This window comes from Triticum urartu, chromosome 7A (genome assembly GCF_056163025.1).
Source record: "Triticum urartu cultivar PI428250 chromosome 7A, HENAU_Tu73, whole genome shotgun sequence".
Taxonomy (NCBI): Eukaryota; Viridiplantae; Streptophyta; class Magnoliopsida; order Poales; family Poaceae; genus Triticum; species Triticum urartu.
Window position 1 is genome coordinate 752,901,382 of NC_141879.1, and position 26,284 is coordinate 752,927,665.

At 44.7% G+C, this 26,284-nt stretch overlaps 1 protein-coding gene and 2 pseudogenes across 4 annotated transcripts; all 3 read left to right on the forward strand.

Annotated features, from left to right (window-relative positions):
- Positions 1-5,136: 5,136 nt before the first annotated feature.
- On the forward strand, positions 5,137-9,737 carry LOC147962845 (ABC transporter G family member 1-like). Of its 4 annotated transcripts, XM_087534499.1 has the most exons (9): positions 5,137-5,633; positions 6,187-6,266; positions 6,337-6,801; positions 6,903-6,989; positions 7,189-7,320; positions 7,415-7,603; positions 7,696-7,782; positions 8,996-9,029; positions 9,231-9,737. In XM_087534499.1, the coding sequence occupies exons 1-9, from the start codon at positions 5,261-5,263 to the stop codon at positions 9,662-9,664; spliced, it is 1,881 nt and encodes a 626-aa protein (XP_087390625.1). In that variant the 5' UTR covers positions 5,137-5,260; the 3' UTR covers positions 9,665-9,737. The 4 variants fall into 4 exon arrangements, with proteins under 4 accessions (XP_087390625.1, XP_087390624.1, XP_087390627.1 ...); XM_087534498.1 differs by having other exon boundaries at positions 8,996-9,737; XM_087534501.1 differs by lacking the exon at positions 8,996-9,029 and having other exon boundaries at positions 9,231-9,361.
- Positions 9,738-14,900: 5,163 nt separating this feature from the next.
- Positions 14,901-17,414, forward strand: LOC147962846 (uncharacterized; annotated as a pseudogene).
- A 6,919-nt stretch (positions 17,415-24,333) lies between these two features.
- Positions 24,334-25,160, forward strand: LOC147962847 (uncharacterized; annotated as a pseudogene).
- The last annotated feature ends 1,124 nt before the right edge of the window (positions 25,161-26,284 follow it).

Consider the following 26,284-nt stretch of genomic DNA (forward strand, 5'->3'; position numbering starts at 1 on the left):
GCAACTATCAAGTTGTGTTCAGGTATATGTACAAGATGATGTAGGTGCGTCAAGCTTTCTTACTGTATTTTTTCTCCAGTTGCTTGTTGTAGTTCACAATAATGAAGTCAGCGGGGCTTCTCAACGAGGAAGAGGAGATGAGGCCAGCCGGCGGCTCAACAAGACGGCTCGACCATGCATGCATGCAGATGTGATGCGTCGCGATGGCTCGACGATGTAGACTAATGCATCCGGCGACGGGTTGACAACGTTTTCCGTGACAACAGACAACTCCATCGTAGTTAGCGTTTTGGTCGCTCACAGTCAAGTTACTTCATCCATGGTGTGGCCATAGATCCAATTGGACATGGATGTGGCATAGTCGAGCTTTCTTTGCACTAGTCTTCTGCGGACCCAACATGCGCGGACGTGTTGTCAGGGTGCGGAATACGTAAATCAATCTGCATCCAACTATCCAACATGTATATACTTTCTTATGGATAGCACGTGCTTCTTTTTGGGTAGCTTATATACTCCTTTGATCTGTACAAGATATACTTCATGCCAAAAATTTCAAGTATAAAGTCCATAAGGAAACAAGTACGTACATACTCTTAATGTACGTCAATGATGCCTCTTTCACATAATAAATAATGTTCGCTGCAAAAAAAACATACTAAATAATGATGCCTCATTTTTGGATGCTTGGCACATACCACTTAAATAAAAAAGTATATGCGAAGAAAATGCAGTATATACTACCTATGAAAAATCAGTACATACATACCCATTCATTAAAGATGTACATACTAATTTGGATGTTTAATATATACCACCAAAAAATCTGTATATACTACTTTAAAAAATAGGTGGTATTATATACCTCACATACACCATTTTAAAATATAGTACATACCCCTTTAAAGAGAAGTATATCTCATTAGAGAAAAGAACCATATACTCCTTCCCAACAATCAGTTATCATCTTTGCAAAGGAAAAAAAATCAGATATCAATATATACTGATCAATATTGCATGTTTCATACGAAGGATACTCCACCATAAACATACAGTAGTATATACTATGAGAATAGTAGTATATACTCCATTCAAAAAACAGATATGTATATACTCCTTTGAAACAATCAGTAAGTATGTAGACGTTTTTACATAACCCCATGTCCAGATGCCAATAAATAATTAATTCAAACTTGAATTGCATGGTTCAGTCTAATCTCTTGTTAGCTACGCATGCATGGGGGAGTTCTGGCGGGCTGGTTGTTAGATCTGTTCGGCCACCATTTGAGGAATTGGGTATAATAAAAAAACTAATGGTGGGAGTACATATCCCTGGGAGTATATATATAGATATAGATATAGGAAAATGGTTGTGTACTTCTGGGAGTACATACTCTCGCTCTTCATATACCACATAGATGAATCTTTTATAGCTTATTATTATTTTTAATATACTTCACTAATAATTACTAGATATCCCTAAAATGGATTTCATGAAAAAAATCATGCGTGCCTCATATTTTCAAAGGTTTACGTATATACTGATTTATTTGTACGTGAAAAAGGTATATTGCAAAAAGTAGGTTGTAAATGATATTTTTTTCAACAAAACTTGTATTGAGGTATCTTAGAATATTTAATGAAGTATATTGAGAATGATAAGGGGTATAATCAATGCATATACGAGATATATTGAAGATGGGAGTACATACTCTTAAGAGTACAGAAAATGAGTCATATATATATATATATATATATATATATATATATAATGTTACTATTCACCATCCAGGGTGCAGAATAAGTTATTCTTCACCCGATGTAATTTTACGATCATTTCATAATTAAATTACGTTTATATTTCAAATAGTTACATTTCTACTGATTCACTATGTAAAATTTGGCATAAGAAAATAAAAATATAGGTCATAAAATAAGAAAATTTGCAGTTTATGTGTATTTTACACTATATTTTTACGTTTGTAATTTTACATAACATAAAATATTTTTTATTATGATTATATATTTTCTTACGGTCTCTTTTTACGTTAGAAATAAGACAAAATTTACGGAACGTAAAATTACGGTGCACTGATGGCAAAATAGAGGGGGGTGAAGAATAACTATTTCCTCACCCAGGATGACGAATAGTCAATCCCTATATATATATATATATATATATATATATATATATATATATATATATATATAGACACACACACACGTATATACCAGGAAAAAAAGCCAACTTGCTTTGCGAGAGGCTCTCCTCCTTGGTCACATAAGTGCTACATCTTTTCAACTAGCCCTCACGGCCTCTTTCTCATTGACTGAAAGTAGCATATATATACAAAGGACGAAGCATTCGTGCCCATGTACTCACGCACAACCTGGGCGTCGCAACCGGCCACTAACCCAACTAATCCATGCACTCAGAAAAAGGGTTTCCCCCGCTTTATAAATAAAGCACCAACACTTACATCCAAGTAACCGATACAAACGCACGCCACACAACCCAAGGCAAGATACAAGAATGCCGGGCACCGACACACAACTTCAACGACTACCAAGAATCAACAGAAATGAGCAAAAAGAACCACCTGTAGCCGACAGAGACCACCATCAAGATGACAGATCGTCCGGGAAGAAGTGCAACGGTCCACGCCGGACCGAGGGTTCCAAGACGATGCCTCCAAAAGGGCACGACCACGGATCGTCGCCATCGTCCGATCCAAAGATCAGGTTTTCACCCGGAACACGACGGAGCCTGCAGGAAGAAACACGACATCCGCGGACGCCGCCACCGTCGACCCGTGTATGGACAGGTAAGTGATGAACCCCGGTGCTCCACCCTACCACTGCATCCTCGGTCCGCCAACCACCTGCAACCATGCCACCCAAGCGGCCGTGGTTGCACGCCCGCATCCGAGTCGCACCGTCCGCCTACGACCCACGCGACTCCCACCGCCAGGGCCGCCGCCCCGCCACCGGACCACCCCGAGAAGCCCCAAAGGTCACGTCTTGGACAAGTTCCATGAGCCCAACCACCTCAGAACCGCCGGTGACCACTGCCTCAAGGGAACCGAGCCCAGATGGCCGGGGGAAGGGGGAGGAGGAGGAGCGCCCTATGGCCACGACCGGCATCACTGTGCCGGCGCCGGGGAATGCAACGGCGCACCCGTCTCCCCTACCAGCTCCCCCCCTCCCGAGACCCTGTCTCGCCCCCGAAGCCGAATGCCCAGATCTGCAAGAGAGCGCCGGTCACCGCCCGCTGCCGAGGAGGAGGGCGCACGGAACCGCCGAGCCATAGCCATGAGAGGTCACCGGGGAGGCCTTCCCGCGCCGAGCGCCGCTGTCCAGCCGCAGGGGCCCGGCTGGACAGGGGCCGCCCACCTCCACCGCTGTCGCGCCACCCCTCCACCTGAGATCCATGGCGAGAAGGGCCGCCGAGGCGCTGCTGTGAAGCAGCCGCCGCCGCCACCCGCCGGCCTGCACCACCACCATGCCGCCTGTCGCTCGTTGCCACGCCGCCGTCGCTGGCCTACTCCGGAGCGCCGCCGCACCGCTACGCCCGGCACGAGCGCAGCATCCCCACCGGCGAGTTCAGGCCCGTGCCGCACCCCCCGCGCAAGGAGACGAGATGGCCCCACCGCCGCCGGCGACGACCGGGCTTCGCCCGCTCGTGCCCCTTGGCGGCGGCGAGGGAGGAGAGAGAGAAGGGGGGTGGGGGGGCGGTGACGGCGGCGCTAGGGTTGTCCCCCGGACGCCCGAGGGAGCATCGCGGGAGGGGAGGGGAGGGGAGTTTCCTGAGCATATCTCCTAATCCATGCACTAACTAACCTAGCTACATGCAAGCCCACGTACAACTTATTTGAACGGCCACACGACCTGGCACACTGATGCTTCTGGGCTCCAACGTAGTCATCTGTCCAACCAGCCGGTCTTGCTTCAGCCCGTCCAAGCGCTTGGCCACTCACACGACTTTGCCGCCACACGCAGCACCGCAACCTCATGCTGCCGTTGGCATCCCAACTTCTCTGAAGCTTCGCCGGACTAGCTACTTCCTAGACTTGCTACATGCATAACGAAAAGCAAACTATGCAGATACATGAATCAAGATTAAAGCTAACAACTGATAGTACCATCGCAGTGCTCCCGAGGAGGCAAGACCCCTTCCTATCGTGTGCCAGTTCCCTGCATTTCTCTGTCGAGACTCACGTTGCTCGGACTAGACTTTTCTACTCCTGCTTGAGTGCAGCATGGAGAGGGAACGACAGAAATTAAGAGGGGCATGGCCAAATTACCGGTGACCACATTTTTGGAAAGAGAGGAGCAGAAATTTAGACGGAGACCTGTCTGGTATCCATGCATTCCTTGGAACATTTTTTTTTTTGGAGAAATCAGCCTCCAAAGTTTTGCACGTACGTACATCAGCTCCTGGGTGATTTGTTCGAGCGGTCAAAAACCAACATTAGCTATTATCTTTAGCTTGAAAAATCATCTTATATTCAAAGGAAATAGGTAGCATCCACTCATAATTCCCTAGTACTGGCAAAGTCATGACCTCTCACATTGTTTAACCTATATAGAGCAAATAATAAAGCTAGTGTAAAACAACAAATTTTACTCTGAAGATATAAGTGAAACACAAGTAAATGATGAAGCCGCGTACAATTTTCTTCAGGCCGGTCCGTCGCGGGCAAAGACCTCTTCAGGCCGGTCCGTCGTGGGCATCCGGAGGAGAGCAACGAGGAGATTTCGACCGGTGAACCGGGTGTCTGGCGCTCGCGCCCATGGCGTTCTTCTTCCTCCACACTCTGCAATTTCCACCACGCATACCTAGTCCAGAGCAAAACTACAATACATTGGTCGCCTGCCGTGCTCTGGCGCTCTGGTGCTCAACTACAATACACAATACATCAGTCCAGAACACAACGTGCAGATGTCTGGTGCTCTGCAAGACGCATCTCACCATCGCCACTGGAAAAGTTCTTGACTCCACGTGGTAGTTTGGACGTTGTGCTTGACTCACAGTGCTTACTTTTACTATTCCTTTTTTTTAACAGAAGTGCTTACTTAGTGACACACACACACACACACAGGCACGACAAAAGGCACTATTTATATCACCATTGGTTGAGCCCAAGCGTAAAGGCCTAAACACATAGGCATAAGGGTTTGAATCCTCTAGATAGAAACAAAGGGAAGAAGCTTGCGGCAGTAGGACCCGTTGTACAAGCAGGGAGTATCTTTCAGCATCAGCATGGCGACCTCGCTGCTACCACGCTGGGCACCGACGCCGAGCCAGTCACAGCCGCGGTGGGGTCCTTCAGCTGCCACCGTCACAGGGGAGCTAGAGCCGCCGGAACCACCGGCCGCCGAGGTGGAAAGCGCCATGGGTAGCAGCCGCGGAATTCATTCCGAGTTTTACGACATCGATCATCGTGAAGGCCGCCCGGAGGACGCCGCTCGCTATGGCAGCGTGTGCATAACGTGGGAGGACGTGTGGGTGACGGCGGTCGACGGCAGGGCCACCATTCTGCACGGCGTCAGCGGCAGCGCGCGACCCGGCCAAGTGCTGGCCATCATGGGACCCTCCGGGTGTGGCAAGACCACACTGCTCGACACCTTGGCCGGTAACCCTATTTATTGCTAGATTTGGCACACTCACTTACAGTTGCTAACATATTAATATTGCAGCAGAAATTCAGCTAAAAATTTCTGCTAGAAGCCTTAAACATGTCCGTTGATCCGAATAGTATATCCCAGCTGCTACCAGTAATTAACATGTCAAATAGTACAGTTTACCTTGTGTTTTATAGTTTCAAAAGAGCGACGTGTTCACGTTCCCATAAGGTTGCCTCCCCCCCCCCCCCCCCCCCCCCACACACACACACCTTGACATGAATTCTAAGATATAATATGCGCCAGCGGTCACTTAACATGCCTGAATCAATATTCATGGATATATGAGTGACATACTTGACATCGGAATGTAAAAACATATTGAAACAGAGAAGTTGCAAACAGAAAACAGAATGCCTTCTTGAAAACAAAAAATATTCTTCTGATTAATTCTCAAACCTAACTGACATTCAATTGCAATTTTTGGAACTTTAACATATTGCCAGTTCTATTAGAGATTCTGTTTTATTAATAGGAGCTGTCTCGATCAATGTATATACACAGGGAGACTGGACAAGAACCTGAGAAGTAAAGGAGATATTCGGATAAATGGCCAGAGACAGAGGCTCACCTTCGGAACCTCGGTAAGATTTTAACCTTAATTTCAAATGCACAATAAGAAGATAGATTAATAACATGAAATGATCAATTCAGGCATATGTGACGCAAGAGAACATGCTGATGGCCACACTCACGGTGCGTGAGGCCATCTACTACTCGGCACAGATCCAGCTGTCTGACACCATGCTGCTTGACGATAAGCTGGCCCGCGCCGATGAAGCCATCCAGGAGATGGGGCTCACCAGCGCCCTGGAGACGCGCATCGGCGGGCGCAATACTAAGGGCATCAGCGGCGGGCAGCGGAAGCGTCTGAGCATCTGCCTCGAGATCCTCACGAGGCCTCGGCTGCTATTCCTGGACGAGCCTACCAGCGGGCTAGACAGCGCCGCCTCCTTCCATGTGATGAACCGCATAGCCGACCTCGCTGCCAGGGAGGGCATGACCATTGTGGCTGTAGTGCACCAGCCATGCAACGAGGTTTTCGAGATCTTTCATGGCCTCTGCTTGCTTGCCTCCGGACAGACAATTTACTTTGGCCCGGCCACCAATGCCAATGAGGTAATTGACGTCTTCCTTTCCTTTTGTACTACTACGATGAGACGGATGATTATAAATTTAGTTTGCTAAGAATTTTCATGCACAATACATTATATTTGCAGTTCTTCGCATCAAATGGCTACCCTTGCCCACCAATGAGAAATCCTTCAGATCATTTCCTGAGGACAATCAACAGAGATTTTGAATTGGTATGTAAGATTTATACAATCATCCACTTATTATGCTTCAATCATTAAAGGTATGGAATTAGGGAAATATATATTTAAATTAGAATGAAATACTTGTCCATATAGGCCTACTACCGCGTCGTGCATGATACTATAGTATGACTGAGATAATTTAATTCATGCAAAACAACATTTTATTGACATGGTAATTAACATACAGGAAAGTGGAGAAAGAACAATATCGTCCAAGCCATCTCTAGCAGATGAAGCAATAGAAGTTCTGGTAAATGCCTACAAATCCTCCAATACTTCTGAAAATGCCAAAAAGGAAATGCACGACATAAATGAAACGGTTAGTGTTATTCGGTATTTAATTTGTTTAAACTTTTCATGGATATGTTATCTACGTGAGATGAGATATGATATTATTTGGCTTGCTAACCCAGGGCGGAGTGATGATCAGAAGAAACCAAGCCAGTTTTGTGACAAAGGTGTTTGTACTCACCAGAAGATCGTTCGTGAACATGTACAGAGACGTCGGATACTACTGGCTACGTCTTGGCATCTATATTTCCATTAGTCTATGCCTTGGTACCATATATTACAATTTTGGATATGGATACGATTCTATTCGTGTAAGTTAATGATTAGATCTTGTGTTATTGTTGTCACATATGCACTAGGCTAATTGGAAAAGCGACTAAAGTTTATTGCTCCGCTGTTTCAGTCCAGATCATCAATGCTAATGTTCACCAGCGGCCTTCTAACATTAATGGCAATTGGAGGATTCCCTTCCTTTGTGGAGGAGATGAAGGTATCAACCTTTTATGTTTAACTCTATATACATGACACCAATTTTGTGCAGGAAGAAAATAGGAAAACACTGATGGTTTAGTAAATTTGACTGTGCAAAAACATCACAGGCTGGTATAATGGATAAAAACTTATCAACCTAGTTTGATCAGGAAGTGACATATAAAATTACGTCAACCACAGTAACCTAGTAGGAGTGATTTCCAGAATTAATAAAATATCCTAGATTTATTTACTTCTTGGCGTCCAAAACGAAGTTGTTGAATGTCAATCAGGTTTTTCAAATAGTAGGTTAATCATCTGATTTATTGCTATCTACATACCCAGTATATTACTTTATTAATTGTGAAGCTGGCACAAGACAAATACAAAAATATGTATTATATGGACTCAAGTGAAGTCGAGCGTGAAATTACCTACCAACATATCTGAAATACATTAATAGAAAAATGCCCAAGTAGAAAATTGCAAATTTGCCTGCTCTACATTGTATATTATCATAGAATCTTATATTTGACTAAAATAAAAAAAGAACTACCCTGGAATTCACTAATATATATATATAGGTTATATGTGTTTACTTTGTTGTCACCAAAAGTTTGGTTCTGATTTTCTAGCTGTTACTCTGGGATTTTTACCCTTTTTAATTAACTGTATGAGGCGGCAGATGTTTCTACCCAGCAACATAAATGTAATGGCACATGCTATTTATATCCCCATATAAGTCGCATATCTTTTACAACAAATCATATATACCTAAATAGTTGATCCCCACTATCTCAATTCTCTTAACATGGATATATGCCAGTCAACACCCACATTATCAATCTAACTAATTATATCTTTCTTAACATGCATGAAAAACAACATTTATATTTTCTCTAAACATGCACATATCCCAATGTGCCACCTCATCAATCACACTAATTTTATCTCTCTTAGCATGCGTGAGAAATTCTACTTATGTTCTATATATAACTATATAATATCAAATATAATATATAAATCTATTTTATTTTCACTCAAAACATAATGCATCAAATCCCCGCAGCAATGTGCGGGTTATCGTCGAGTTAGATATAGTTTTCCAAGTAGCATTCAAAGTTTCTCACTACTTGAGGTGAGGAGTTCATGAAAGCGATGTGCACATTCATTAAATAGTATAAAATTGAATTGGGTTCCTCTCACTTGTAGTCTTGTTTATGGTACCCCAGATATTCAGGAGAGAGCGGCTAAACGGGCATTATGGTGTATCAGCATTTGTAATCTCCAATTGGTTGTCAGCCACACCATATCTTTTCCTTATTGCTGTATTACCTGGTGCAATAGCCTACTACCTGTCTGGTCTAAAGAGAAGAGCAGACCATTTCGTATATTTTACGCTTGTCCTTTGTTCGTGCACAATGCTAGTTGAAGGCCTTATGATGACCGTAGCTGCTATTGTGCCAGATTTTCTGATGGGCATCATCACAGGTGCTGGAATACAAGTTATCATGTTGCTCAATTGTGGGTTCTTCCAAATACCTAGTAAACTGCCAAAGATAGTATGGAAGTACCCAATGTTCTACATATCTTTCCAGAAGTATGCACTTCAGGGATTTTACAAGAATGAGTTCTTAGGTTTGGTGTTCCAAAACAACACAGGAGTTGGTGAGAAAACAATAACTGGTGAACAAGTGATAAGTAAGTTTTTTGAGACAGAAATGGGGCACTCAAAATGGGTGGACTTTGCAATTCTATGTGGAATGATTGTAATATATAGGTTGCTCTTTGTAGTGATTATTAAGGTTGTGGACATGTTAAAGCCCATATCCAAGGGTGAATCATTTAGGTGCCCCGCTCATTGTATTTGTGGCATGGAAAAGCCGTGTACTCGCCTTTAATCTCTGTATGAAAATAATATTGTAAGATGATATGGGTACTACTGATGAAATAAAAGGCAAATAAAAGATTTACTGTGACATATCGGATTCATCTTTGTGTAACATTATGAGACCCCCGGTGTTAGGCGAGGAACGATGACCAACTATAGGGGTCAATTCCACCACACCAGGGTGACACCGTCTACCTGATTGTCTGTAACAACAAATTGCTAATTTTTTGTGTCCAATGGTTGTACGCTGGGAGTTAGTGAAGAATTACAGTGGAGATGAAAAGCTTGAGAACTTTGGAGAAATCACAGAAAAATTGGTGCCGTGAAATGTCGAAAAGTCAGGAAAAATTCACACAAAGTCGGAGAGAAATAAGGAAGAGTCCAAGAGAATGTGAAAAAAATTTGTGGATGCCTCTTTTCGACCCTTTGTGGAAAACAACCCTTCTACTCAGCGATCATTCCCAGCCTAGTTTCCTCTAGAATATTAAACATTTCTCCTCTCAAGAGAAACAAATATCAAAGGACGTAAGCACGGATATTTCAAAGGAGAATTAAAGATCATTAAGACTCAGGAAAATCAGACCCGCAACCACAACACTGACCATTATGAGTATGGCTCAAGGGGGCATGACCACATGTGTAACACCCCGTACTTTTTTTGGGTTATATTGTGATCATGATAAAATTATGTGGATCTTCCACCAGAAAAAAATGACATGACAGGACAACCACACTCGCACACGAAAACTGACGAGATGTGGCATACCCTCCTGCATGGCATTCCTCTCTCACCAAGAAGCATGCGGTGGTGTGGAATCTTGTCTCACACCAACAGTGACCTAATAGGCCCAGATCCATTTCTGAAATTATCTTTATTCTCCGACCTTACTATTCGCGTAGGCCTGCTAACCCAAAGATTGTCATAGTACGCGGCACATATCCCTATGAATCACATTTGAAATAGACGTCCTGGATAACCGGGTGCGCCGACACCCTGGAGCAAAAATCCACTCTCATAAAGTTGTGCCGTGCGGGTGAACAGGAAAAAACCGGTAAGACGAAGAAGAATCTTGCCATATTCTCGCTGGTGTGGTGTGGGAAGGCGAAGGTATGTCAGAAAGGGTGCATGGCATGGATTCCTGTCATCGATGGGGATGTCAGATACTCGTGGCGTGTGTTGAGTGCGTCACTGATGATGTTTTTCGAACGTTTGCTTATTCCTTTGGTGGAATTCTTTGTTTTGTCGATTTCTTAATGTGACTAGGGTGCCTTACCACGCAACATGGAGCACATCACTTCCCTCAATTTGTTGCACGTCATGGCATGCGCGAACATCCATATGATTCCAACACTGCCCAGTCAATTTAGGTCTTATCAAACACTCGGACATCCAAAGTGGCGGAAGATGGAGCAAATCCCTAGAATAACATTTAAAAAACCCAGTTAGTAAGGCTGTAAGGGCATCTCCAAAACGGACCCACAAATGTCTCTGGTATATGTACGTTTTTATGTCCGGACGTGGTTCACGGACATGTGGGACGTGGTTCGCGGACATGAGAGAGAGAGAGAGAGAGAGAGAGAGAGAGAGAGAGAGAGAGGAGGACTACGATGAGGCTTTGTGTTGGTCAAGTGCAAAACTTTGTGAATAGCGTGGACTACTAAGCGGACATATACATATCTCCGTTAGATGACAAAAGTGATCCAGACATATAATAAAGGTTTGAGGGTCCGCTTTGGAGATGCCTAACCCCAGCTAACATGTAACTATTCATTATATCAGCTTCATTTCTCTGTTACAGTCGGTTTTGACTGCTGCTGCTGTTTGTCTTGATGTTTCAGCAAGTTGGTTCAGTAGTTAGTTTGCCTGCCAGGGTGTTAAAATCTGATTTGTGATAAACATAAGCAGAATCTTATTACTAGACTGATATTATATTCATTTGTTTCATGCGTAACTGAGAATCATGGTGAAATGAAAACACGTTTTATATTATTGTGTGTCCAGACGTGCAGGCACAGCAAACCATGTGAGCTGGAGAAAGAAGGGAGCTAGTCCATCGCAGTGCTCCCAATGGGACCAGGCACCTTCCTATCATGTGTCAATTCCCAGAGTTTCACTATCGAGACTAGACTTTTCTACTCCTGCTTGAGTACAGCAGAATTTACACGCACATCTGGGTGGTATCCACGCATTCTCGGGCCCATTTTTTGGAGCAATGCACGTGAGGTTTAATTGGAATGATACACGTGGTACGAAGAATCTTCTCTCGACTAGCCAGAGCCTGATGTCCACGCCTTCGGGAATCACAACGTACATATGATGCAAAGGTGTCCGATCTGCTTACCGTAGCAAAGGACCAAAACGATAACAAACACCGGCGTTAGGGAAGGACCAATGACCGACCACAGGGGTCAATTCCACACCGCACGAGGGAGACAGATTTGCTAATTTGTTCTGTCCAGTGGTTGTACTCTTGGAGCTAGTGAAAAATTGCAGGCGAGACAAAAAAACTCGAGAAATTTGGAGAAATCACAAAAGACAGTTGCCACTAAATGCCGAAAAGTCAGGAAAATTCAACCGAACTCAAAGAGAAATCAGGAAGAGTCCAAGAAAATGTGTAGAAAAATTGTGGAGGCCTGTTTTCTACCCTTTGTGGAAGTAACCCTTACACTCAGCAATCATTTCCAACCTGGTTTCCCGTGGAAGATTGAAGATTTCTACCCTCAATAGCAACAGACATCAAAGGACGTATGCAAGGATTATTCAAAGGAGAATTAAAGATTATTAAGACTCAGGAAAATTTGACCCGCAATCACAACAATGACTATCGTGACTATTGCTCAAAGGGGTATGGCCACATGACCGTGGGAGGTTTAGCTTACGGGTGAGAGGATAAGTATTTTAGGCAGGAGATACGGGTGGTATACATTTGTTCATGGGCCCACTTTTTGGAGCAATGCATGTCAGGGTTTATTTGGATTGATCCCAACGCACTGCGAATTTTCTCGTACGAGCTTAGAGCGAGTTGTCCACACCTTCTTGAACCACATCATATGATACAAAGCCATCTGACCAGCTACAGGTAATGGCCAAAATGACAACAAAGACTGGCGTCGAGCTAGAACCGATGACCATAGGGGTCAATTCCATCGCACGAGGGTGACAACAACTACCTAATTGTTTGTAACAGAAATGTGTTTTTTTTAAACTAACAGCGATGTGTTAGTTTGACGTGTCCACTGGTTGTAAGCTGCCTATTCTATGTTTCCACAAAAGCCCAAGAGTTCATTGATAGTTGCAGTGAAGACCCTCAAAAATTGTGCAGAGGCTCTAGAATTTTGGAGATCTACTGACGCCTCACCAACATCATCACTGGAAGATCACGGGAGCAGTGTAATGCGCCAGTGCGGCTAGCATGAATCTGTGAAACCCTTCGATCTAGTCGGCTGACACCGCAACAGCTAGGCGGTCGCGACTAGGTCGATAAAATTTCTCCAAAATGTGGCATGGTATTGAGCTGCAGAATGGAGGTAAGCTGAGATCGCTTCGTTGATCGGCGCCATAGAAGCTACATGGCCCAACAAGCTGTCTCAGAAAGCGGAAGGATCTACCCGCGTTATCTTTAAATTAAAAAAACACCAAGGCTGCAAGTAAATTGCGCCCATCGGTCGAACATTTTCACCAAGTCAAGTTTGATCACTCCGCGCTCGAACTCAACTTGGCGAGGGGGCATTTGTTCGATGTGAATTTGTACCACACGAGAGAAGTTAAATGCTTTCAATAGTAATAAAAAAGGTCATGGATCCATGATTTCTTTTTTAGTATGTGACTAATCTAAATTAACTATTTGGAGTTTTCTTCTTTTGAGTGTTAATGCAGGTTACGTGGATGCATGTTTGATCAAGGGAGGTGTGCACCTTTTTTTTCTAATTTTGTACGTGCACACATTTTTTTTTGACGTTGCACACGTTATTTGATGGGTGGTCATCTTTGTATGGGTGAATTGCTAAGTATTTACGTGCTAGCCGGTGTATGCATGCATGTTGAGTTTGCCCACGTACCAACTAGCATATACCTATGATTACATGCATAGTATGAGCTACACCACTCTACGTATTTGATCATGTAGCTAGCTAACCTTGCAGTTGTAGAGGTCCGGAGCAGTTCCCATTGACGTCTCGTCAACTCGTACATATACCTGAACGTCCGCGCATCAGTTCTGAATACCCGTGTACCGGCGCACTGGCCAGCGCGTATTATACTTCTCCGAGTACCCGTAATACTTGGGTAACATGCATGTTTGTACACACATTTTCTCTTACTACTAAAACAGGTGTAGGCGCTAAGAAAGCCAGTGGAGGAGATAAGGACGCCAAGAGCAGATAAGAACGGCCTAGCCCTTGAACAAGAAGATGGGAGCAGCCGAATCGGTCGAGCTCGTACGAGAAAATCGGAACGGCCGAACGGCCGTGGCGTGGCTCCTACGCAGCCAGCGCCCCTTCTCTCTGCCTAGAAATATAGAGACACAAGGCTAGTCTCGCGAGGCCCGAGGTAGGCAGAAACAGATCGACCCACCAACGAAGAAACTCAGCACCAGGCGTCCGGCGCGACGCAAGAAGCTCTCCGAAGAACTCTCGCCGGCCGGACCAAGAACGCGGGCATCCACGCCGGCATACACGGAGAGGAGGAGGCCGGCGTTCATCCATCTACGCTCAAGGAACCTCGGCGGCATCGGCATCGACATCGTCGGAGTTTGTCTACGCCAAGCCTTTCACTTTCAGGTGCCATGTTCTTGGTTGGAGATGACTTTGGAGCAGCCAGAGCTCGCCACCGACGCTGCCCAATCGCCAGCCCCAGTGCTCTACCATGGCGCTCTATATGTCCCCGGCGAATAGGTCACAAGGCACAAGTCTTGCCGAACAGGTCACGATGCACAGGTCACAACGAACGGGTCTCTCCGGTGCACAGGTTCACGGTGTTCCGATCGTGATGCACATGTCTAGTGTCTTGCTTCCCGGAGGAGATGCCATGGCGGAACCGGAGCCCGCGGCGACGTAGCCCAAGACTTTGCCCTCCTTCGAGAGGCGCACCCATTATGGCGCATAGGTCCATCGCGTTTCGATCATGGTGCACAGGTCTGATGTCTTGTTTCTTGGGAAAGACAACGTGGCGGAACTAGAGCTCACAATGATGCAGCCCAAGACTTTGCCATCCTTCGAGGGGCGCACCCATTATGGCGAACAGGTCCATGGCGTCGCTGGCGTACAGGTCTCCCTTTCATGTAACACCAGACCAAAGCAACACGGCCTCCACAACGTCACTTTTCCACGGCCCCATGAGGCGGCGTCTTTGTCTTGGTGGACCGCCAAATACTTGGCGTCTAGCCGAGATGAGGCGCCAACCACCCCCGGCCACGCCAATGTGAGCGCGTGTCGGTTTTTACGGTGACGCCGGTCTCTCCAAACTATTACTTCCACAAGGCGTAGCCCCTTGAACACCTCGATGAAGCAACAGGTCGTCGAGAAGTCAGCCGAGCGTGACCCATGCTACCCCAACTCCAACTACTCCAACGCCGCCAAGACCGACGAGGCACGACGGCGAGGGCGGGCGCGGCCATCGCTAAGGCCACGCTACTTGCGGCGCGTGTACCGACGAGGACACGGGCTCTGCCGCCGCCCACACACGCATCATCATCATCATGCATGGAGAACGCGAAGCGAAGGCGACAAAAACGACCACACAGCTTAATCGGAGGTGTCCCGCGGAGCAACCCGCGGGAGTAATCGCCCCGGGAACCAGGAGACCGCAATCGCCACAGTCAGGGTGGCCGCGCTAGTAGGCCACGGAGCGCATTTGTTTTCTTTACGGGACCTTGTAATTTTGTTTCTCCGATGAGATTAATGAAATACCCGTTTCCCGTATCTTTTTCTTTGTGAACTACGGTACACTGACACGCCTATAATATCTTATTTTCCCTGAAGCGTTGAGAGATAATAACATAACCATCACGTTATTTTTATTATTTCTCGTGTCAAACAGACGCGGGAACGCCTGTATCGCTCCTTCATATACTAGAGAAAATAAACGAAAAGATGCAAGTCAACGCACCACAAAAAGTAGTTTTCTCTGTCTACAGTTTCGATCGCAACTATCGTCGGCTACACGTTCAAAACCAACATCTAGATGCCTCCCGCGCATCTCCACCGTTTGCAAGCACTGGCAAGGCCTCGTCACCGACTCTAGATTCCTCCGCTGCTTCTATGCACAACACCGGCACCCGCCCCTCCCCGGCGTCTTCTTCCGTCACGGCGATAAAATCAAATTCACTTCGGTCCTACATGCTCCAGACCACATCCCTGATGGGCGGCTCAGAATGCCAATCGGCGACTTGTTGGGCTGGCTGCTCAGGTGCCGCAACGGCCTTGTCCTCATCTTACACCGGTTGCGCACGGAGGTCCTCGTGTGTGACCCCATTGCCGGTAATCTGCACTGTGTGTCAATTCCACCCGAGTTCAAGTGCGTCTACGTCTATGGAGCAGTGCTCTGCGCTGCCCGTGACTGGGGGCATGTGCACGGGGGTTGCCACTCACCCTCTTAAAGGTGGTCTTGCTGCTTGTGTGTTCACTACGGATGGTCGATCCCTTGCCTCTGTTTATTCTTCCGAGACCGACAGATGGGCCGATCTCATCGAAGCAGAGGTTCACTATCGAGATTGTTTTGGCGGTTATATTAGTACCCTAGTTGGTAATCTCGTTTATTGGTCATTTAAGTATGTGAAGGAGGGTATACTTGCGTTTGATTTGGATCCGCAGAACCTTGATGTGCTCGAGGGGCCTCCCAATAGGAATCATTCCTACAGCCATCAGATCATCCAGACTGAGGATGGCACAGTTGGTGTCGCCAGGATGTCTCAACATTACCATAACATTCAAATGTGGCAGAGGAACATCAATTGTCATTGTATTGCCACCTGAGAGCTGTGGAAGACCATTGACACATATTATATTCTTGGGTTGCCTCCTCTTGTTGAAGGAGAGAATGTATGGTTGAAATTTATACGCGGATATGTTGAGGATACTGATGAAATATTTTTATGTGTGAAGGACAGTGTCTACATGGTTCAACTTAACTCAATGCAATCAAGGAAACTTTGTGAAGCCCGTAATATTAGTTCATGTCTTTCTTTCAACAGTTTCTATGCGCGAGGTAATATACTGTGCAGTAGTTACCTTATATTTTTATGTTTCGCCCGTGGATGCTCGAATATCAATGCTAGATAGACAATCATAGTCATACTGTTTAGTATATGTTCTCGTTTAATACATCTAGATAGACAATCATAAGTCATCACTACTTCCTTTTTGAGCAATGTCATCACCAGTTCATCTTCTTTTTGCATGTGTTAACATTTAATGTGGCTATTTCCATCCTTGAGAGATATAAAACCAAATATCAAATGAGTAACAGTGGAAAAATCAAATGATGAATGGTTAACTCATTCTTACTTTTAATGATACTGCTCAGAAATCTTTTAATCCCTTGGTGAATGTGTAGATTATTTGGAAAGAAACTAAGTTGATTGATAAACCTATTTAACAATGTGTTGGTATTGCCTATTGACTCATTGGCTGTGATATATCATATGATTGATGATAAAGGCTTAAACCCAACTCAACTGGATGCATGCATGCATGCATAGTCATATACAGTATCTTATCCAGTTTAAATCTTGATGTGTGCAGGTGCGAGGAAGACAAGCTAGGCGGCCCTGTTGATGGTCTTCACCCTAGTGCTCAGCTTGGTAACACCAAATTGCGTGCGTGCACGTGGATGCAACGCAGGTCCTTCATGGCAATGAAAGGGCCAGCCAAAGGCTAAAATCTGTGTTGTCATATACTATCAGATAAAGACGAGTGTCGTGTATCTTATACTATTACTATTGACACTAGTAACTAGTAAGCTTTTGTGATCGAGGAAACAATTAATATTGTAGCTGCATGGAGACTAGGAGACTATTTGTGATTTATATCTGCGTGTTGTAACCTGAAGGAAGAATATGTGAACATAATAGCAATGAGGGTCAGATTGAGTCATGTACGGTCGGGTGTTTGGGCGGACTGGATTTATGCAGTCGACTGTAGCTGCTGTTAGGATAGCTCGCTGTGTTGATATTTTTAGGAGAAGAGAAGAGTAGAGTGGGGACTGGGGAGCTGCTTGTGCTGCATTTTGCATTTTGCATTTTGGATTGGAGGGGAGTACAGTTTAATTTGTGCATGTCGGGTTGCTCTGTTCAGGGAGTAGTATTGCTTTATAAATTTCCTCGTGCTGATTCCTCTGAAGGTAAACTGCTAATTTCCTCTGAAGATAAACAGGGACAAGTGCTTCTATGTTTAAATTTCCTCTGAAGGTAAGCAGCGGGTTTTGTAAATTTCCTCATGCCGATTCCCTGCATCCTGCTCTGTATACGAAAATGTTAATTAATTGTTCGTTTTCGATATGCGTCTGACGTCAGTGAGAATCATATTGTTGCAATTAGACTGGTAGAGAAAGTGATTGAATTGTCCAAACATCAGTACCTATTCGCAATACCTCCACCTAGCATGCGTGATTTGGACAATTCAGTCACTAGCTGATGTGTGCTTTACACAAGGAAACTGAATCATCTTGAGCCTAGCTCCATCCTTTGTTTGTTATAAAATTTTGTATTCGTTCGTCTCCTTAATCAACCACTTGGACACCTTTCATCCATTTTTACCACCACTAGTTTCCGTACTGATTCTTCCATGCTGTCGAGCTAATCAACGCTGTGAAAAGGAAATATACGATAGACTTGGCCGGGATGAGACAAATTCCCTCTCTTGCGACCACCCGGGTACTTTTCGTTTATTGCACAAAGTCTCTTGTGATAATGACCTCATTGCTTTGGCATTCTTCAGTAATTTCAAACATTGGTAACTCCTCCACACGATAGTTTTGGTGTTTGTTAGTAATTGCAGTCATGACCAGCTTGCTCTGTTTTTCCCTGATGCAGTCGTTCGTAGATTTAGAATATATGCGTAGTCTAGTGTGAAGTAAAATGATCACTTGCAGTTTCTTCCACATTTTCAAAGCATTGCCCCATATATTAAGTCACTGATAGAGCAATGTGACCACAGTGAAATTAATTACTTTCATATTTGGACATGTCTAAGATATGTTCACGTTCTTGCTTATTTGGTCGATCCGTACATCCAACACATGACCAGGTTAACTTTATTGTAGCACATTGCTTATTTGTCTCATCAAAAGGCATCAATCGAATTACCGAGATTTATGTAGTCCAGTTTTATTTTATACTGTCTAAAGTGGTGATGATAGTTTTCTTACTAGTTTGTTATAAATACAAAAAACATATCTTAATAGTTGGTTATGTAATTTCAGGGCGATTTATACTGACCCACCCCCAAAGATCTATACAGATCTGTTTGTTATTAAGAAAAAACAACAGTGGTAGATCTGATTTATATAAATTTCAGACGCATTTTTTGAAAAAATATATTTTTTGAAACACGAACACCCTCATATTTGTGAATAAATTTTTGGAAATGCATCCATTGTTTTTAAATGATTTATGAACAACTTTGAAACTGGAAAGATTTTATGAAATTCTTAAGAACAATTGAAAATGTGAACATTTTTTAATCTGTCAACAATTATTTTTCTCAGATAAGTTATTGAATACAATGATTTTTTAAATTGGAAAATTTTGGAAACTCCCCCCAAAAAATAATGCGAACATTTTTAAAAATTCACGAACAATTTGTGAATCCTATATATGTTTTGGAATTGTGCACTTTTTTATGAAGTCACCAACATGTTTTGAAAATGGTAAAAAAAATGAAAATGAGAGCATTTATTGAACAATAAAAATTGTGAATCTGATTTTTTAAAAGGTGCAGAAAATTTGAAGTTCCTAAGTTTTGAAAGAATGTTTGTTTTTAAGAATTTGAACATTTTTCGTTATTTCTGTACAAAATTTAGAAATATGAATATATTGTGGGGTGAAAATGAACAATTTTCAAATTTCCAAACATTTTTTACCAAACATGACAGCAAAAAATGCAAATTCCAAAAGAATTGGATAAAGATACACATTTTAATATTTGAAAATTGACAAGTTTTTAAAATAGAAAGAAACAGAAATGAAAAAAAAAGAAAAATGAAAAAAGAGGAAAAGAAAAACAAAATAAACCGAGAAAACCCATAAAAGAAACTTAATTCGGTTCAGGAACCTTCTAGATTTTTTTTAGGGGTAAAAGCCAGACTTTATTCATCAATAACCACAACGTGTGGTATAGAGTTAGTTCTCATCATGTGGTTGACCAAACCAAAAATGACGCCCAGGACTAGAGAAATAGCAAATCTAGCTAAACTATTTGCTTCATAGTTACTAGCGCGACTCTCAAAAATGAAATTACAATCGAAAGGTAATGCTCGAGCTGACGTCTCATTTATAATCGCTCCATATCTGCCTTGTGTCCCCTGTTTAATGTCACGTATCACCTGTCTTGAATCAGAGGCTACAATGAATTGTAGCACCTCTGTAGGTCCTCAGCTAGACATAGTGCTTCCCGGCATGCCATCGCCTCAATTGTAGCAGGATCGTCGATGCCATCAATGACAAGCGTCGAGCTTCCAAGATATATGCCATTATGGTCACGACACACTGCTACCGCCACACCGCCTCTTCCTTCTAGATGGTTCCCAAAACCGGACAGGAATCTAGAAGGTTCTTAAAACTGGAACGAAGGAATATGTTAAATGGGCCAGCCCAGATGCGCTGTGGCTATCAAGACCTGTGCGTTTGGTCGATAGTTTGTCGCAAATTCTAAAAAAAGAGATAGTTTGTCGTAAAATGCGACAGACAGAAAATTCCTATATAGATATACTAGTCACTTGACCCATTTGGCAGCTACGAACACTACCATACATGATACATGGAAAGTGAATCTTGTTTCTGGCAACAAGCTATTTTTACATCGAGGAAACAATTGACAGCTGAGTGAGTCTCGTTTCTGGTTTATGCATGACAGGTGTTTGGGCATGATTCATTCATTCGGATTTGGTTGCAGCAGCTGTTAGGAATGAAATCTGGAGAAGAGCAGAGCAGAGTGGGGGAGATGACAGTAGTATCGTGTAGTAGTGTTTTGTGACAATAGCACTCCAAAGTTCGTCCTAATTTTGTGCTTGATCAGTGTTACTTTCACCATTGAGCAAAAGTATGCACGGCGAGACACTAGGATATGTTGGTTGTTCCTAGTCTACATGATAGTAGGGTTTATAGTTCGACAGTAATTAAAAATAATCATTTTAGGCTGCTGAGGAACTCTGACGAAAATGAAATCAGAAAAAAAAATCTATCTTTCATATATCAAAACGACAGGGAAAGAAGGGCGTACAGATTGATTCCCTCAAACCCCAGATCGACCGACGCCTTCCTCCCAGGACCAGATCCACCCCATTGAGGAGGGCACCGCCATGATCCGTGTTAGATTTGTGTCGAATATAGTGTACGAGTTAGGTTACAGTTGGACTCTGAGTAGTATTATCTTTAGATAGGATATGAAGTTGTGTCCTAGTAGGACACTTGTATCCTAGGCCTCTCTTATATAGCGGGGGTAGACACACGATGTAACCTATGCCAACATAATAGCACAGGCGCGCAAGGGGGAGCCGGCGGCGTGTGCCGGCGTGCGGTATTGTGACGGTGTCACGGGGAGGAGCGCCCGTAGTCAAGCTCCGGGGATGTAGCCATGATGGTGAACCTCGTTAACAAATCTCGGTGTCGTGCTCGTGTGATTGCTTGGTTCTCGAAGGATCGACGGTATGGCCTCGGATTTATTCTAACAAGTGGTATCATGAGCTAGGTTGTTTGAAGGTCGTAGTGTTGATCAAGAGGTGTCGAGCCGTGTGTTGATTTCGTTCGTCATGGACGGCGTTTGGATATCGGCGTAATCGGACAGCGGCGGAAAAGCAATCGGAAGCGGCCTCGACGTGATAACGTGCCGCAGGCTGGTGGCGCATGGCACGCGGGTACACGGCAAATCGATTCGATGCGGGCTACTGTGGCCTTCGGATCGAGGCCGACCGGGCGACTGTTGCATGCAGGCGGCAGTCAGCAGATCAGATCGAATCTGACCGGAAGCGACTCGGCGGCAGCTGGCATACCCCGCGTGCAGAGGCCCCAGCAGGAAGCTGGCGTTGTGCGGAGCTAGAGGAGTCACGTACATGATTTGTTGTTGGAAAAAAATCGGCACATGGCAGACCCAATCGGCGGAGAAGCCATCCATTGATACGGATCATAGTGCAAGGGCATGACAAAAGCAATAGCTAGTATTGGAGTTGTGCCTGGAGCGGTTACACGTGAAGACCGAGATTGGTTGGATTTTGCTATTAGTATACAGGGGTGTACCTCATCAGGTTTTGCTTGTGTACTTGGGGCATCGCGGTGAAGCTCGGTTAATTTTTTCACAAGGTCAGCTGTATGAAGAACCATGGTGTCATCGGATACTAGGTTTGAAGTGGAGAAGTTCACGGAACTGAAAACCTTGGGTTATGGCAGACACGGGTGAAAGATTTGTTGGCACAACAGGGATGCTTGAAGGCGTTGTGGGAAGTCATGACAGCTGAGATGGAAGTATCATGTGATGGATGGAAATTCACGAAGACGATTTGGAAGCCTCGAGTGTGTTGTTGCAGTCGAACAAGTTCGGCTGGGTTGGACTGGACAGTCTGACGATCGACGTGAGTCGGTTGGTACAGAAGACGGTGGTGGGATCAGCGAGGACGACATAAGAGCGTTGATGCTGATGGTGACCGACTTCTGGACGTGGAAACACGTGGCGCAGGCCCGACGGCTTGTGTGGCTTCGACAAGACTATGACGCGGGGTTGATTCAAGACGGTGCACACGGAGCTTGGAATCGACGGGGCGCAGGGTGGACTGATCATCTACCGTGGAGTCATGTTGAAGGTGGAGCTGGATTGAGGGGCTACGATGTAAGGATCCAGGGAATCGAAGCCTATTCAGCAAGGGGGGAAAAGCGAGTGGCACGCAGTTCGGACTGGAGCCCAGTGGTTTGATGGGAGCGTGAAACTCGTCATCGGTCGGTGATGACCGATGGTACTCTGCAGTGAGGGTTGAGTGGTGTGGGTTCGCGACCCTTGAGACTCGACCAGGGACAGCGGAGGCTCGACGCGGTAATAGCGGCGAGGCGTGCGGTATGCACGAGGCATGGAGACGGGCCAAGGCTCTGGTGGTCATACATGTGATGAGGCAACTGCGAATTTGACTCGGGATGACTACAAGCAATGGTGAAATTTCTTCAAGTTTCAGACAGGCAGTCAAGAAAGGAGCGATGGTGTTCAGTTCAAGTAACTATTATGTGTGACACCCAATATGTGAGTTGTTCACTTTCACGCAGGTCAGTGATCTGTGTGTGATGGCGTTGGACGGATACTCTGGAAGTTGGGAGCACAGACTAGAGTAAAGAGGAACTTAATTTTGCTTGAGTGTTGACTATGGTCAAGAAAAGAAGGGACTACAAGTTGCAGGTGGAGTCATATGGAATCTTTGGAGTAGCAGCGGTACTCATGGGATAAGCTCAAATCCAATGTACATGGAAGTTTGACGCATTGACGAATTCAAGATGGTGGAGAATATTCGCCAAGGTGGAGTTTGTTAGAGTTGTGTCGAATATAGTGTACGAGTTAGGTTACAGTTGGACTCTGAGTAGTATTATCTTTAGATAGGATATGAAGTTGTGTCCTAGTAGGACACTTGTATCCTAGGCCTCTCTTATATAGCGGGGGTAGACACACGATGTAACCTATGCCAACATAATAGCACAGGCGCGCAAGGGGGAGCCGGCGGCGTGTGCCGGCGCCCGGGTGGCCGGTGTGCGGTATTGTGACGGTGTCACGGGGAGGAGCGCCCGTAGTCAAGCTCCGGGGATGTAGCCATGATGGTGAACCTCGTTAACAAATCTCGGTGTCGTGCTCGTGTGATTGCTTGGTCCTCGAAGGATCGACGGTATGGCCTCGGATTTATTCTAACAATCCGCCACCACGTTGTGGCAGCGCTGGAAGATGACGACATGCTCGGAGAGATCCTCCTCCGTCTACCGCCCCAGCCGTCCTCCCTTCCGCGCGCCTCTGCCATCTGCAAGCGCTGGCGAGGCCTTGTCACAGACCCCACATTCCTCCGCCGCTTCTATGAACACCACCGGGAGCCGCCCTCCTCGGGGTCTTCTTCAATCACGATGCTAAGGCTGCTGCCAATGCATGGGTGCTTAGATGAGGTGCTAAGCATATTAAATAACTTAGCAACTATACTCCCCAATGCATAGGTGCTTAGCTTATGGTTGCTAAGCTTGCTTCATTTAATGATTTAGCAACTAAAGCTCTTCATGTATTGGTGGGCTCCTTTCCTTTAAATGTTTTGCCTAAGTTCACGCGCTTAGCATTGGTTCTTCCTGGGGTCACCATCCTCATCTCTCTCATCTTAAATAACTTGCCACATCAGATTTTTTACCTACGTGGAAGGCTTAGCACCTGTACAAGCTGGAGCATTGGGAGGGGCCTAAGCTCAAGTACACTCCCATCCTGCCCGCTCCTGACCGCATCCTTCCTGCACACCTCGACATGGGGGGCCGACTGCTCTGGTGCCACCATGGCCTTGTCCTCATCTTATACCGGCCGCGCTCTGAGGTTATCGTGTGCGACCTCATCACCGGCGGCCAGCACCGTGTGCAAATTCCACCCGAGTTCAAGATGGGCTACGTCAACGGGGAGGTGCTCTGCGCTGCACGCGACAAGGGCCACGTGCACGGTGGTTGCCACTCCGCCCCCTTCAACGTGGTCTTGCTGATTATGCACGCTAAGGATAGTCGACCTCTCGCCTCTATTTATTCCTCCGAGACCGACACATTGGGCGGTCTCATCTCAACAGAGGTTCCAGGTCCAGATCGTTCTGGAGCTTATATTAGCACCCTTGTTGGTAATGTCCTTTACTGGTCATTTATGTATGTGAAGGAGGGTATACTTGGGTTTGATTTGAAAAGGAAGAGCCTTGATTTGCTCGGGGGGCCTTCGGATATGGATCTATCCCACAGCCACCAGCTCATTGAGGCAGAGGATGGCACTGTTGCTCTCATCATGTTGTGTTACCGTTACCAAAACATTCAAATGTGGCACAGGAAGGTTAATCACCATGGTGTTGCTACATGGGTGCTGCAAAAGACCGTTGAAACAGATAACATTCTTGGAATCCCTCCTCGGATTGAAGGAGAGGAGGCAAGGCTGAAAATTATACTAGGACATGTTGAGTTTACCGATGGGATATTTCTATATGTGAACAACAGTGTCTATATGGTTCAACTTAAGACGTTGCAATCTAGAAAACTTTTTGAAGCCCGCAATAGATTTACTTATACTACCATTCTTTCAAGAGTTTCTATGCGCCTAGGTGATTGTTCATCCCTGGTGCTCATATTGTGGGAGTAACCTAATCTTCTTTGTTTTGTTCGTGGATGCTCAAATACCTTTGCTAGATAGATGACTATAGCCTTGTTGTTTAGATATGTCCCCTTTCTATATAGCTAGATAGACATGTGTAAGTTATCTCCAATTCTTTTTATAGTAATGGCATCACAACTCCATTGTTGATTTCCTAGATTAGAAAGCTTACAGCCTGTATCGTTTTTTGTGTGTGTTATCGTTAGTTATCTCCATCCTTGAAAGAGTGGAAGATAACAAATCAAATATCAATTGAGTAATAGTGGAAAATCAAATGTCAAATGGGTAACTCATTTGTACTTCTAATGATACTATTCGGAAACAATTTAAACTCTTGGTGAATGTGTTAGATTACTTGGAAAGAAACAAAGCTGATTGATATACCTATTAACGATATGCTGATAATACCTATTAAGTATTGACTGACTGTGTGATGATTGGTTAGGTTGTTCATTAATCATCCCATGGCATGCGTGATTTGGACAATAAAACTTGGCTGTTCTACACTAGGATATAGTTGACGACGATTGTAAACGTGATATGGGGCTTAAACCCAGCTCAACTGTGTGCATTACTATAAATCTTGATGTGTGCAGGTTCGAGGGAGACTAGCTAGTTGGCCCTGATGATAGGTTTTCGTCCGGTTGGTCAGCTTGGTAACACCAAATTGCATGGGTGAATGCCCAGTGAAGGCCTTGCCCCGGCAGTGGAGCCAACCAAAAGCTGAAATCTGTGTTGCCATATATAAGGCGAAGTAGTTATAGACAGTGAGTCTCTTATATTGTTGGCAATAGTAGGCTTAGTTTTGTGATCAAGGGAACAATTATTTATTAGTGCAGCTGCAGGGAGACTACAGACTATTTTATGATTGTAATCTGAATGAAGAATTTTGTAAACATAACGAGGAAGTGTGCATGCAAAGACAGGTGTGGGCATGATTCATTCAGTCGTAGCAGCCGTTGATGTTAAGAACATTCTACCTGGTAACACTCTAATTGAAGAAGAGATCAGGCAAATTCAGCCAACTTCAGACAAATTCAGAGACTTCAGGCAAATTCAGAGACGATAACAAGTTGAG

Excerpts from the sequence above, each read along its gene's own strand:
- LOC147962845 (XM_087534498.1), top strand. The coding sequence starts at position 5,261 with ATGGCGACCTCGCTGCTACCACGCTGGGCACCGACGCCGAGCCAGTCA. Across the intron at positions 6,267-6,336 it reads GGCTCACCTTCGGAACCTCG|GCATATGTGACGCAAGAGAA; the intron begins GTAAGATTTTAA and ends TGATCAATTCAG. Across the intron at positions 7,783-8,995 it reads CCTTTGTGGAGGAGATGAAG|ATATTCAGGAGAGAGCGGCT; the intron begins GTATCAACCTTT and ends ATGGTACCCCAG.